The 15,205-nt window shown below is 43.4% G+C and overlaps 1 protein-coding gene across 3 annotated transcripts in view; it reads left to right on the forward strand.

Annotated features, from left to right (window-relative positions):
• The window catches only part of MAPRE2 (microtubule associated protein RP/EB family member 2), a 137,450-nt gene that overhangs the window by 34,607 nt on the left and 87,638 nt on the right, over positions 1 to 15,205 (forward strand). The window contains exon 1 of one of the 3 annotated variants that reach the window (XM_010947187.3): positions 14,005 to 14,279. The exons of the other annotated variants lie outside the window; for them this stretch is intronic. Coding sequence (XP_010945489.1) covers positions 14,161 to 14,279 — 119 coding nt within the window. The 5' untranslated portion in view covers positions 14,005 to 14,160. Of the gene's footprint in view, positions 1 to 14,004; positions 14,280 to 15,205 lie in introns of those variants that run through there. 3 annotated transcript variants of the gene reach the window in all.

Here is a 15,205-nt window from a genome sequence, read left to right on the forward strand (position 1 = left end):
CAGAAGTGGGAGAGGAGGCAGAGGGGCCTCCATGTCACACGGTGAAATGAACAGGTAGGTGACCGAATCAGAGAGACGGGGAGGGAAGGCAAGCGAAGATTCTGAGGATTCAGAACTGAGTGCTGGATTTGGGTCCAGTTCAAGCAGGAGACGTGGGAAGAGAGAGAGCCAAGGAGGGGAGAGTCTTGCACGTGAAATGCACTGTGAATTGTCTAAATCTGCAGTGCCAACCTCATTTCTGCCTCTGCCTCTGGTCTGTGAGTGAGAGAATGTGGCGATGAGCAGAGACACCACACCATATTTTTACAAGGTACTTCTGGAAACGTGAGTGGAGATTTGATTTTTTTTTTTTTTTTTTTGAGTTGATTTGGCAGCTCTGCAGAAAAATCAGTGTCACCAGAAACCCTTCACCGGCATCTGTCCCCTCCTGTCACTGTGCTGTGGTGAGTCAGGAACCTCTGGGTGTCTTTGGCATCCTTCAGAGCTCCAGGTGTAAAAAAAAAAAAAAAAAGGGGGGTGGTGGTGAGGGGAGGTTCCCTCTATTTGCAAACTCCCAAGCCAGCTTGGGGTGTGGCTGGGATAGGAGAGAGGGCAGGATTCCTCTCAGGAATACTCACCAGCCCCTACCTTGAGTGTCTCCAACTAGTCACGTCATCTTATGGCTTGAACTTGAGGTTCTGAGCCATTCCTGGGTTTTAAGCTTTTGGTAATTGAAAATCAGACTTCTATGGCTCCCAGACTTCAGGTTATTCTCTCTGCCATGGGATTAAAACTCTCTTTTGAAACTTGGTCCTTGAACCCTGATTCTTTTCTCCTCTCGAATTCCTGCTGTAACAACCCCTTGCTGAGAAGATGGGGGTTGAGCCAGTGAGGCAGGGTGTGTGTGATAGGGTGCATGTCCCAAAGCTGGCCACCACGGCACCTCCCACACACTTCCCTGCCTGCGTGCTGCTGACACTCCTCCCGCTGAGCACGTCGGTGGAGTCAGTATCCCTTCCTCTTGAATCTTGATGGACTTCAGCGGCTGCCTTGACCAGCAAAGGATGGCACGAGTTATGGTCTGTGACTTTCAAGACTAGCTTTTCAAACCGCCACGCCCTTCTGCCTGCTCTTTAGGGGGTATCGTGCTGGGAACCCAGCTGCCGTGCTGTGAGGAAGCCCAGGCCACACGGAGAGGTCTGTGCAGGTGTTCTGCCAGCGCCCAGCTGAGGTCCCACCCAAAAGGCAATAGCAACCACCGTTCGTGAGACTGAGGAGGTATTAAGATGATGTCAGTTGTCAGCCACCTTCTAATTACCACTGTGAGAGATGAGTGACAGCCACCTAGCGGAGCCCAGTCAACCTCCAGAATAACAAGAGGTTATAAAATGATGGCTGTTGTCTTAACCCACTCAGTTTTAGGATGATTCATTATGCAGAAATCGAGACTCAGCTGGGTGGTGGTGTCTATTACTGTGTAACAGACTACCCGCGAACTCATTAGCTTAACCATTTTTGTTATAGCTCGTGGTTTTATGAATCAGAAATTCAAGGAGGTCTTGGCAGGGCAATTTATCCATCAGCTGTGGTGGCTGGATCTGAAGGATGTCCTTTAGTCATATGTTTGGGGGCTTAGAACTCTGCAGGTTCACTGCCTCTCTGTCCCTCCCCACTCTCTCCTCCCCATGGTCTCATCTTCTGAGGCCTCTCCACGTGGCTGTACTTCCCACAGCCTGGTGGTTCCAGGATAGCTGAACTTCTTACAGAGCAACTGACTTCCAAGAGACCAAGACAGAAGCTGCCAATCATTGTAAGATCTAGGCTAGGAACTGATTGGCATAATTTTTTTACCAAAATCTATTGCTCAAAGCTGCCACAGGGCCTGTCCAGGTTCAAGGAGGAAAAATAGATCCAACCTCTGGAAGGGAAAAAAATTTATGGCCCCAGTGGACAAAGTGGGAACCTAGCTTTTTATCTCAAAATATTACCTCGTAAATCTTGGTACCCCTGTTTTATGGATGAAGAAGCTGAGGCTAGGAGAAGTAATTGTCCAGGGTTACTTAACTTGTAAGCACCAGCATCTGGTTTCAAATCCAAGTCTGTTTTAATTCAAACCATGACCTCTTTCCACTTCCCTTCTGTGCAAAATACAGTAAATGTACAATTTATACTCTATTTTTTTATTGATATGTAGTTGACATCACATTAGTTTCAGGTGTACACCATGGTGATTAGGTATTTTGTATATATTGCAGCATGATCGCCACAGTAAGTCTAGTTAACATGCATCACCACACACAGCTCTAGATTCTTCTCGTGTGTTGAGAACTTTTAAGATCTACTCTCTTAGCAACTTTCAAATATATAATCACTATTATTAACTATAGGTACCATGCTGTCTGTTACATCCCCAGGACTTACTTATTTTATAAGTGGAAACTTGTACCTTTTGACCCCCTTCACCCATTTCACCCACCTCTTACCTCCACCCCCATCTCTGGCAACCACTGATCTATTCTCTGTGTCTATGAGGTTTTTGGGTTTGGTTTTGTTTGTTTGTTTGTTTGTTTTGGTATTCCACATATAATTGAGATTATATGACATTTGTCTTTCTCTGTCTGACTTATTTCACTTAGCACACTGCCAACAAGGTCCATCCATGGTGTTGCTTGGTCCATCCATGGTGTTGCAAATGGCAAGGTTTCCTCCTTCTTTATGGCTGAGTAATATTCCATTGTGTGTGTGTATCACATTTTCTTTATCTGTTCATCTATCAGTGAACACTTAGTTGCTTCCATGTTTTGGCTATTGTAAATAATGCTGCTATAAACATGGAAGTGCACATATCTTTTCAAGTTAGTGTTTTCATCTCCCAGAGTGTAATTGCTGGATCATATGGTAGTTCTATTTTTAATTTTTTTGAGGAAACTCCATATGTTTTCCCGAGCGGCTGCACCAATTTTACTTTTCCACCAACAGAGCACAAAGGAGATCTTTTCTCTTTTCTCCACATTCTCACCAACATTTGTTTATTTTTATAATAGCCATTCTAACAGGTGTGAGGTGATATTTCACTCTGCTTTTGATTTGTATTTCCTTGATCATTAGTGACTTTAAGCATCTTTTCATGTACCTGTTGGTCATCTGTATGTCTTCTTTGGAAAATTCAGATCCTCTGTCCATTTTTAAAATGTTGCTTGGGTTTTTTTTTTTTTTTTCTTTTTTTGTTTTACTTTTGAGGTGTATGAGTTCTTTATATATTTTGGATATTAACCCCCATCGGATGTATGGTTTGCAGATATTTTCTCCCATTCGGTAGGTTGTGTTTTCATTTTGTGGGTGGTTTCCTCTCCTGTACAGAAGCTTTTCAATTTGATGCTGCCTCATTTATTTGTGCTTTTGTTGCCTTTGCTTTTGGAGGTCAAATTTTTTTTTAAATGACTGTTGAGATCGATGTCAGGGAGCTTACTGCCTTTGTTTTCTTCTAGGAGTTTTATAGTTTCAGATCGTGTGTTCAAGTCTTTAATCCATATTAAGTTTTGTTTATAGCATAAAATAGTGGCATTCTCTTGCATGTGGCTGTTGGGTTTTCCTAATGCCGTTTATTAAAGAAACTGTCTTTCCCTACCATGTATTCGTCACTCCTTTGGGTAAATTATTTGACCATATATGTATGGGTTTATTTCTGGACTGTGTTCTGTTCCATTGATCTGTTAATCTGTTTTTATGCCAATACCATACTGTTTTGATTACTATAGCTTTGTAATGTTGTTTGAAATTGGGAAGAGTGATGCCTCCAGCTTTGTTCTTCTTTCACAAGATTGCCTTGGTTATTTGGGGTCTTCTGTGCTTCCATACAAATTTTAGGATTATTTGTTTATTTCTGTGAAAAATGCCATTGGAATTTTGATAGGGATTGCATTGCATTTGTAGATTGCTTTGAGTATTATGGGCATTTTAACAATATTAATTCTTCCAATCCACAGGCCTGGAATATTTTTACATTTATTTGCATATTCTCCAATTCGTTTGATTTCTTTCATCATAGTTTTCAATGTACATGTCTTTCACCTCCTTGGTTAAATTTATTCCTAGGTATTTTATTATTTTTTATGTAATTATAGTGGGATTGGTTTTTTAATAGTTCATTATTAGTGTATAGAATGCAATGGATTTTTGTATATTAATTTTGTATCCTGTAACTTTACTGAATTTATTGCTTCTAACAGTTTCTTGGTGGAGTCTTTGGGGTTTTCTATATACGATATCATGCTATCTGTAACTAGTGAGAGTTTCACTCCATCCATTTCTGATTTGGGTACCTTTTGTTGCTTTTTATTGTCTAAGACTTTATACTATATTAATTCTAAAGTGCTGTCTTCATTAAGGAAGATACTGTCTCCCCCATCCCACCCGCAAAACACACACACACTGCATGTCTAATTTTTTAAAATCTTGGGAAATATTCAGTGGCCTGGCTTGGGTCACAGACCTAACTCTGAACCAATCTCTAGGTCCAGGAGGATGGAATATTATCATTGTCATTCTAGTAGATTCTTGCCAAGGGTTGAAGGAATAGTTCCCAGAAGAAGGAGGGGAAGACAAAAATAATAAAAATTCACTAGACATGCTTTTTGCACTACTTGCCATTACCTCTCATTCATATTGATTCCAGTCCTGCCTCTTTGAAGGCTGATCGCATCCTCACTGAAGAGACTGGGGATGGGGCTGTGGGGGAGGGTATGAAAGGCAGGCTGGGTGAGGCGATAACCCCAGGAATTGATCTAGCTCTATCAGCGAACTGTTAACTCATTGTGGCTCCCTGTATGTTAAGACTAAGATCCCTTTGGATTTCCTAAGGGCCAATTCCTCCACGTAGAAATGAACTGGAAGCTACTTGAAGGTGACCTTTGATGTTCCCATGTGCTCTTCTCTGCAGTTGGACCCCTCATGTTCATGTTCTGTAGCGAGTGTACATTGAGCACATGCAGAGGCTCGGCTTTATAAGCTCTCAAGTTAACAAAACATAAGTGCTAATTAAAACATTTCTGATGGAAACTTAGTCTTCATGATTTCCAGTTGCATCCTTTTTTTTTTGATGAAGTTTCTTTAATTTTCTTCTTACAAATTGTATTTGGATGAGGTCAGCAAATGGGGAGTTTCTCTTCCATTACTCACACTGCTTCCCAGCTGCCGGCCTCATGTTCCCTTGACGCACTGTTGAGGGACCATCCGTTGAGCCCTAGTTCTGCTCCCATGCGCATCAGCCTGGACAGAGAAGCCCCAAGCTCAGGAAGCCCCTCCCTCCCAATGTCCCTCGTTGCCATTGGTGGCTTGCATTCTGAGTGGCTCTGAAGCTCTGGAGGCCACTGGTACCTGTTAGAACCACTGTCTCCCCATCCCTCTCTCCACCTTGACTTTGTGTGATATTAAGGAGTTTCTCATTCAGTTTGGATTTTTTAATATCCCTTGCCACTTAACTGAGTCCAAGATGCCTTTTATCCTTTTTCAATTGTCCTACCAGTCAGTTCAACAGGATGTGTTTCGTTTAAACATGGACATAAAATAGGGGAAGGAAACAAGGGTATTTCATGAACTGGGGCACGGACATATTTCAGTGAGAGCATTCATTTGAACAGGCACGTCTAGCATTGGATGGTTGAATTGTAACAGTCTTTGCATAGTGAAAATGAAAGCAGACTTGAGCTTTGCAAACAAATACCAAAAAATGCCTGTGGTTGCCTCTCCCCTCCAGAAGATACCAAAGAAATGGATATTGATAATTGAAGCTTACTCAGAAAAAGAAAATAGTTAATTGCTATAAATAAGGGTATGAAACTTAATTTTCTCTATTAATCGCATATACTGCTGACCCCCAGTGCCAGCATCTCTTCCTCCTTCTCCTCCCTTTTCTTTGACCATAATCTACAGCTCCTGCCCCCACCCACGTCTTCCATCCCTCTCTCCCATGAATACTGCTCCCCTCTCCCGTCTCTCATTGCACCACGTTCTCTCTGCCTCCAGTCTTTTCCTGGCTTTACCTTCTGGCTCCCCAGACTGAACTGCCTTTAGGGCAGCATCTGCCGTCTCTTGCTTCCGTATCCTTCTGCTGGCTCGTCCCTGCTCCTCCCCAACCCTAAATTCTGCACTCTTGCACCCAGGTGCTATCAGACCCTAGTGGAAGGCAGACTGAGTTAGTGAATAAGAATGATGGCTTTGACTCCTGGCAGGTGTGTTCATGCCCAGCTTTGCCACTTCCTGGCTGGTGATCTGGCTAAGTTATGTAACTAGTTACCTCCTCTGACAAATGGGGTTTCCAATCGCCCCTTCCTCATCAGTTTCCGTGAGGATGAAAATACCTACCCCATTAAAATACAGCACTTGGCCCATCACAAGTACTCAGTACGTATTAGGTGTTGTTATGATTGTTGTTGGAGAGAATTCCACTTCTGTGCCCACCAGCACTGCTAACACGACTACAAAGCAATGGCTTCTGTGGTTTTAAGCCGGTCTTCACTGTGGCCATTCAAAGCCCGGTACATCCTGGTCCCTCTGTGGTCTTTCTTCCTTTTTTTTTTTTTTTTAAATTTCTTTTTAGTGAAGTACAGTCAATTACAATGTGTCCATCTCTGGTGTACAGTACAATGTCCCAGTCATGCATATACATACATATATTCGTTTTCTTTTTTTTCCATTTAAGGTTTTTACAAGATATTAAACAGTTCCCTGTGCTATACAGAAGAAACTTTTTCCTAAAATCTGTTTTTATATATAGTGGCTAACATTTGTAAACCTCAAACTCCTAAATTTATCCCCTCCCACTCCCCTTCCCCGGTAACCATAAGATTGTTTACTATGTCTGCAAGTCTGTTTCTGTTTTCCTCTGTGATCTTTCTGACCTCATCTTCTGCAACTACCCTCCTGCCCCGCAAGACGAACCCTCAGACACTCGAGTTTACGTAAGATTCATGAGGACAGAGAATTTTGTCTATTTTGTTAATTTCTGTATCTCCAGAGTCAGTTTTTTCTAGCACGCAGTAGGTGCTCAGTAAATATTTGTTGCATGAATGATTGAGCCCAAACACAAATATCACTGCCTTGGTGAAGCTCTTCCTGTCTCCCCAGGCAAGGTTACTTTCTTTTCTGTATTCCTATGATACTTAATACATTCTTCAATTATAACATTTATCACATTGTATTTTTATGGAAAACATATTTAAAGCTCTTAAATTTAACCAGATGGTGTAATTCAAAAGCACATTTTTATTTAATAGACTGAAACCTCACATTGCACAGATTTGATTGATTGATTACAGAAATCATAATGTTCTGCAAGTTTGTAAATTACATTCCCATCATGTTCTGTGCGTTATTCCACAAAATTAAGTCCAATCTTGAGAAAATCAAAAAAAAAAAAAAAAAGCAAATTAGGAAACAAATTCCAATACACAGAGAAATCGCCTAAGGAATGGCATGTTCTGTGTTTTGACATTACGAAAGTCTTGTCATTTTTACGAGCACATAGGAAGGAGGCTTGCAAAATTCTGCCTTGTGAATATATCAGCATAGCCATAAATGAGGCTGATAAATAATCTGCAAAGACGAGTAATCTCGAAAGTCAATCCCAGAGGAGCATTGCCTGTTCAGGTTGGCTTTGAAGGAGAGCTTTCTTCATCTGGGGGAAAACATTCACCAATTTTTTCTTAAATAAAATGCTATTGCCAAAAGCCAGGAGGCACATACAGATTACAGAATTCTCATCAGGTCTAAAGGAAGAGCTAATAAAATCTTCTATGCCTCAGGGAGAAAGTAGTGAGCAAGGACCACTCTCAAGTACATCTCTCTGCCAGCAATGTGATTTCAGAACCAGCACCACTGGTTGGCCAGTCATGTGTTTATTCACTGCTGTCAATTTGGGTGCGGAGCATATTTTAAGCCACTGATGGATAACCTGTCCCTGCCATTCCCTACTGGAAAATACTAGAATATATGCATGGGAGAAATTGCTTGTCCCAGGGCAGCAGTGGTGACTGCTAAGTGGAATCTTCTGTCTACATTCAGAGGTGGTAACAATCTAAGAAGCCGCCATCTAAGGCGGTGTGACAGCTGTGAATGCCTTTGACAGCGATGATTATCAGCCTCAGTGAACACGCTTCAACCTGGAAAAGGCATTTGTGATGAGTAGGTACCGCTGGGGTGGAATCGGAATTAACGTCCATTCCTGGCTAATGACTTCACATCTTCTCTGCTGTTGTATTTTGAGATTTCTCAAATCCAAGGCAACGCAAAAATCCCTGTTTGAGACGCATGTCACATGTTGGAGGAGTAGAGAGGTGTTGATTTCTGCCAAGACACAATTACCAGTGCTCGCTGGCCTCATCTTGAGAGAAACGGGATTGTGCTATATAACCTAGGGACTGAAAATTTAAGTCTGGGCTGGTGCCCAGTTCCGTCTTCCTTGATTGGACTTGTGTCCTGGGACGGCTGCTGGCTTCCTTTTTTGCTCTTTGCTCTGGCCCTGTGCCTCCTGGGTTCCCCTTAGTGATCTTGCTCTCCAAACATGCATTTTATAAAAAAAATATTCATTTGACCTTTTTTTGGTGTACGTCTTAACGCCATTAGAATAGGAGCTCAGAGGCAGGATCAGTTCCTCTGGTGCATAACAAATGCTTATTAATTAACATACTGGCCCTTCCAATATTGCTGCGAGCTTTTTCGTGAAAATATTTGACTCTCGTTATTTGCTGATACTATATTCATGACTCTTAATGTCACCTCATTCCTTCAGTATCTTTGTTAGGTCAGAATATTAGTGATCTTGCAAAGAATTAACAGGTTCCCGACTAGTTGAAGCCCTGATTTTCTTCAGTAATCATTGATGGGTCTGATCTGAAATTCACCCTCTTAAAAACATCTCTGAGAACACCTTCTCGAATCCGGTCCACATTTCTCTGCCCTTACCTGACTCAAATTTTGTGACATTTGGCCCTAGAGACACCTCCCTTCTCTCTGATACTTACTTCTCCCTTGGGCCGAGCAAAACCGCTCCCTCCTGTGATTTGCCCCAGCAGGTAGAATCCTTCACAGTCTTTTTTATTTTTTCTTCTTTTTTTTTCTTTTTTTTTCTTTTTTTCAGACTTCTCTTTTATCACTCAGCTTTTAAAAAGTTCCTTCTCTTTCTCCCTGAGTGAGGGCAACTACACCCACAGCTTCAGTTCTCACCTATGAGATAATTTCCTCCAAATCTTATGTATCTCCAAGTCAAACATAAGTTCAAAGACCCACCTGTTCCCTTAATCAACAAATACTTAAGGAATCCCCACTGTGTGTGAAGCCTGGTGGCCACTCGGTGACCACTTACTGTCACCCTGAGGGTGTCCTCTAGGTACTTCTCCGTGTCCAAAACACTAGGAGAATCTTTCTTTCAGAAGAGCAATTCAATCTGTATTTCCCATCTTAATAAATGATGCCATTCATTAACCACTTGGTCACCCAAGCTGTAAACTTGGATTTCATTTGAAATCTTTCTCCTTCACGGCCCATCCTTCGTCCCCATCAGTGTCTATGCCCACATCCAGTTGGTCAGCAAATTACAGCGGCTATACCCTGTGAATATCTCCAATCTCTGCTGGCTTCTCCAACCCCTTGGCTTCTGTCTAAGTCTAGGCCTTCATCACTGACTCATTCTAATCTTCTCCAGGATAGCTTCCGTCCTACTGCTGTGGCAGAATTGCTTGATATGCAAATTTCATCATGAATTTCCCTCCCTAAAGTAACTTCATGGTTCCAAAGCACCTTCAGAATGAAGGTCAAGCTTCTTAGCTTGGGCACAGCACCTCCCTGACCCCGATCCTGGCCCTGTCCCCTGCCATTGTGTGCTCTGTTCTTGGTCCATAGTAAACAACTTGCTGTCTCGCAGGGACGTCACGCCCTTTCCTACCTCAGTACCTAAGTATACGTGCTTGGGAAGCCCTCTGTTCCCCTCTACACCACCATCCCTCTTTTAAATGACAATAGAGCCTAGTGGATAATTATGTGAACTTTGAGGCCAAGAAGACCTGCTATCCAATCCTGGACAAGCTGTTTTTCCTCCTTGAGCCTCAATTTTGTCATTAGGGTTGTTGTGAGAATCAAATGAGATATGTGTTGAATAAATGAAGCACGTATTCATTTAGTGCCTATGACCTGCTAGGTCTCATTCTGAGAACCGAAGCTACAGCAGTAAGTGAAACAGTTGAAGCCCCTCCCTAAAGGATCTTATATTCTGTCTTGCACCAAGGAAGTGATCAAAAAAGGCTATAATTATAATAGCTCCTTGGGGAAACTTTTCAGACCTATTTCCCAGTTTCCATCCTGAATTAGGTGCTCATCTTCTGTGGTCCCAAATTACCCTGTACGGCGCCATTATTACAGCATCATGTATCATAATTGCCAATATTTTTTATCTTACTCACCCATAGCTCTGAGTTCTTTGAGGACAGACCCTGGACTTGTCTTGTTTTTATCAGCTTCTAGGACACAAGAAACCGTGTTATAAGTGTCAAGTGAATGAATGAATGAATGAACATTTTAAAGGATGCCTAACATATCATTTGAAAATAACATATACCACTAAAGAGCATTTGCTATATGCCAGACACTGTGTTAACTGTTTTAAATATATTATGTAACTTAATCTTTACAGCATCACTGTGAAACCAGTATTACTACACGGACATCGTAGGTGAGGAAACTAAATCTCAGAGATGCAGAGTAACTTGCTAGGGTCACCCAGCCAGCAGGCGGGGAAAACAAGCCAGGGACCCAGGTCTGCCTGACTCCAGAACCCCAACTTTAATCCACGATGCTAGTTGGTGATGTGGGACAATGGTCTGCATATACTTTATTTGAGATATAATTGTGTACATAAGACAAAACCGTAACCCACAGTTCAGATGTACACACACTTTAGCTTAGTTATTTTTTTCCGTAACCTGTGCAACTTTCTTCACCCTGCTGAAGGGGGCTGGAAATGAAAGGTTTTTGACTTGCCCGTTCAGAATGTGACAGCTTCTTCCTTTTTAGACTGTCTTTGGAGAGCTCCACCTCTTGGGTGAATATTTGGTCTTTTAGATGTCCGTCTCTCTCCCTAGCCCCCCCTGCCTAACCCTACCAAGCCTCTGATTTTAGCCTTTAGTGTGATGATGCCGCGCCTTGATTGGAGAGGACGGTGCTGGCAAGACACTCTTTAAGGCCATCGTTTCCTGGAGTCTTAAATGGGACTTTTACCTCATTATGCAAAAAAAAGTCCCTTAGGCTGAGAACAAAGCCAAAACCTCTCTAACATCTCCCTTCAGGGACCTGAAGATGGGAGACGCTTTTTCCCACCTTCACCCTCTTCTTCCCATCTCCAGTTGGGGTTGGAAAGGGTCCTCTCCCCATCTTCTTCCTGCCCGTTCAGTGCTTTTCCTGTGTCCTAGCATCTTCCTTCCCAAAGTGGAATGTGCCTTCCCTTCTCCCGAGGGCTAAACTGGAGAATGGCTGCCAGGTAACCTGATTTATGGGGCGAGGAATGAAAACACATCTGTTTAATATTTTCAAATTATTACCCCTGTTACCCCTGCATCTCGGAGGGTAATCACAGGTCTCTGGGGCTCTCTGGGTCCCTGTATAGTGGCGTGGTTCAGAGCAGTCCTGGAGGAAGATTTACAAGGGGTCTTAGGTCCTCCACCTGCCCCACTACTGCTCCCCTTTCAGCCCATCGACCCAAATTCCTGGTCAGAGTCCTCGCCTCCACAAACGGCTGAGAAACAGTGGGAGTGTTCTCGCCACACAGTTAGTTGGTGTAGTCAGTGAGCTATACTACATTCAAACTCTGGCAAACTGAGGCCCTATGATAACACTAATTATGTAACCTGTTATTTAAGTACAGGATTATGGAAAAGTAAGCTGTACTCAGGAGCCCAAAATGAGAGGGCATCTGCTGAAAACATTCAATATCTGATTTGTGGACTGTGCCTTTTAACTTCAGACCGTCCCCAAAGAAAGGGGAAGCTTCTGTGAAAGGGAACAAATCAGTGAGGAAATGGACAGCGTGGGTCAAGTAACAGAAATAGTAAGAGGAAGCTCTGATCTTTTGTAGCAGTAACGACACTCAAGCCCCTTGAGCTCATTGTTCAACGTGAGGCTTGCTGTGTGTCTCTTGTCTTTAGATACTGATCTGGGTACCTCATTAAGTCTTAGGTTAGAATTAGATCCTTACTGTATAAAAAAAAGTTCTCATATAAGCTGAGATATGAAGGAATCAACTCGTGCTCTGTGAATTCACGGGAGAAAGTAGAAAATAAAATTAGAAAAATGGAGTTCAAAAGGAGAATATAGAATAGGGGGGGAAAATGCCTCCTTGTTTGAGATTATCATTACCATCTGGGTTGTAAACCATTTGATTCTAATTTGAGAAGCCTGATGCCAGAAATAATTTATTACCAGGGAGATATGCTGGAGAATTGTCAGGAATGACAGAGTTCTTACTTGTTCTAATATCTGTTTCACAAAATTATGCGAGTAAGCCATACAATGATGTGATGGGGTGAGCCTGGTATTTTCTGCTACATATATTGTCTTTTGCATCCCAATTCTTCTTCCTTTCCCACCCCACAAAAGGTCAGAGACCACTTTTGTTAAGCAGAGAATCCTTCAAACTCTCTTCTTCTCTCTGAAGGAAAGCTCTGGACACATCTGGAATCTGTTCGGAATTTATAATCTAATCCATAGACTTTGCACAGTACTAGCAAGTCTGTTCAAGGCTATCTTTTCATAGTGGTCATGTTGAGAGTGTACATAAAGTACTTGGGTCTTACCTTGATCTATAACATTTACAAATTCACATTAAACATAGATCACCACTGTCCAATCACATTGATAAAAGCATGTCATTTTGAAGTTCCAGTTCACCACTTCCTGGCTGTGTGACCTTGGACAAGTTAGTCAATTTCACTAGTTTACTCATCTCCAAAATAGGGATGGGGGAGGGTATAGCTCAGTGGTAGAGTGCATCTTTAGCATGCACAATGTCATGGGTTCCATCCCCAGTACCTCGAGTTAAATAAAAATAAATAACCTAATTAACCCCCCGAACAAAAACAAAAAACCAAATAGGGATGATAATAATAATAGTACCTGTCTCGCAGGCAATGTATTTGAAAACTGAATTTTAATGATATGGAACACCTTGAATGTTGAGCGCTTCCAAATACTAAATTGGGTGTTCACTTATTTAATTCAAAGACAATAAAATATAAGACAAGGATTTAATTATCTGTATCAGGAGACAGTATAAGAATTTTAATTGAGAGGTCTTGGGCAATCATCTTCTAAAATGCTGGTTATCTTTTTTAAAAAAAAAAAAAACCACCTCTCTGGGGATTCTTTTCTGCAGAAAATCTCTTGATTTGCAATCTTTCATCTTCCCATTGTTAACGTAAAGGTACATTGATTAGAAGGAAATGCAGCTTCCTCTTAGATTTTAAGGTTTGGGGCTACTTTTGGGGAGGAGGTTGCTCCTGTTTGGAGAATGGGGGAGAGAAGCAGCTGGAAATGTTAACCGCTTAGTCTGATCCATTTTCTAGAAGCAGGCCACCATGTTGTATTTTTCTGAAAGCAGACCAAGTTTAATTTTCACGGCATAAGAACTTGGTATCGAAGGAGTTAAAGGGTCTCCCACACCCCTCTGCCTGAATCGCTCTTTTGTGTACACAGCTGCAGTGGGAGCTCGGCTCGGAAAGGAAATGGTTAGAGGAAGAGCTGGTTTTCAGACCCAGGCGAGTCTGCGAGGGGGGCCGCGGGTGGCCTGGGGTTTTACGTGCCAGATGTAAGCCTGCCCGGGTGCCTGCCTGGAGCCGCTGGCGTGGTCACGCCGTGGCCCTGTGCGAATCCAGGCGAGGTGATGAGTTAGCGGGTTGCTATGGGGACGGGCCCGCCCACGTGACCAGGCTGCTGCTGCCGGCGCTCTGACGTCAGCAGCCGGGAGGGCGGGACGCGGGAGGGCGGGGCGGGAGCCGAGCCGGGAGAAGGCAGCCGCGAGCAGCGAGCAGGCGGCAGGCGCGGTCTGCGCGAGGAGCAGGCGAGCGGGAAGGCGAGACGCAGCCACCTCCGTCCCCAGCCAGCCCACAGCGGTTTGTTCCCATCCTCGGGAGTGCGCCAATGCCTGGGCCGACCCAAACCCTGTCCCCAAATGGCGAGAACAACAACGACATCATCCAGGATAACGGGACCATCATTCCTTTCCGGAAGCACACAGTGCGCGGGGAGCGTTCCTACAGGTAATGGGGCTGGCACGGAGCGGCGCGGGCGGGGGGCCGCGGCGGGCGCGCGGAAATCCGCCCGTTATATAATGGAGCGGCCGCTGCTCCGGACCGGGCTGCAGACATGCGTTTGTAAAGGCGGTTGTGATTATTTGCGATCTGTTTCCATGTGTCATGTTGGGTGTGCACGGAGGCTTCACGACTGCAGATGGAAAGCATTTTGTGAATAGGTTTGCTGCCTGCAAGGGGTCTCCCTCCATCTCTTTCCTTCCACACTGATAAAAATGCAAGCAATTTTGGCCCCCCTCTCCAAAGGGAGACAGGCTGGAGCACTTCCTTTCCTCTTACCCTTTTAGATTTTAAAGGAACCAGGAGGTAGGCTGTGCCTGAAGACAGGGAACCAGGAGGATGGTGAGGAAAATGCGCTTGCTCTGGTGTGTGTGCAGGAAAGATGGAATCCTCTAGATTAAGCTGCAGTCTGTGATGTTGAACCCCCAGATTGATGGAGCTTTGTAAGAATTCTGCTCGCTGATTGGTGCAAGGATTGACAGCAGAGGTCACGGTGTCAGACATTCACCGAAATTTTCTCCATAGAACCCAAGGTTTATTAGAAAGAGACTGGACTGCAGTGGACCTGAAAAGAACTGGGCGCCGTTATGCATTTTCTTAGGAGTTTATGGCTTCCGCATGGGTGGGGGGAGTCCGCCCTTCTTACTTACAGTAGGAAGGTAATTCCTGGTATTTTGCCGAGGTCTGATTTGAGGATGGGACTGATCTCGGTCATTGTATTGTGAGCCTTTTGATTAATGAGTCAGCCTGTACGGTTGGCATCATTTTTACATTAGCATATCTGGCAATATGTTCTAGTAGATAAGCTCATTAAAATTGTTTGCATTGTTTGATAAGGATAACAATGTAATGGAGAATGCAGCTAGTCTGATGCA

Source organism: Camelus bactrianus, chromosome 24, assembly GCF_048773025.1.
Source record: "Camelus bactrianus isolate YW-2024 breed Bactrian camel chromosome 24, ASM4877302v1, whole genome shotgun sequence".
Taxonomy (NCBI): domain Eukaryota; kingdom Metazoa; phylum Chordata; class Mammalia; order Artiodactyla; family Camelidae; genus Camelus; species Camelus bactrianus.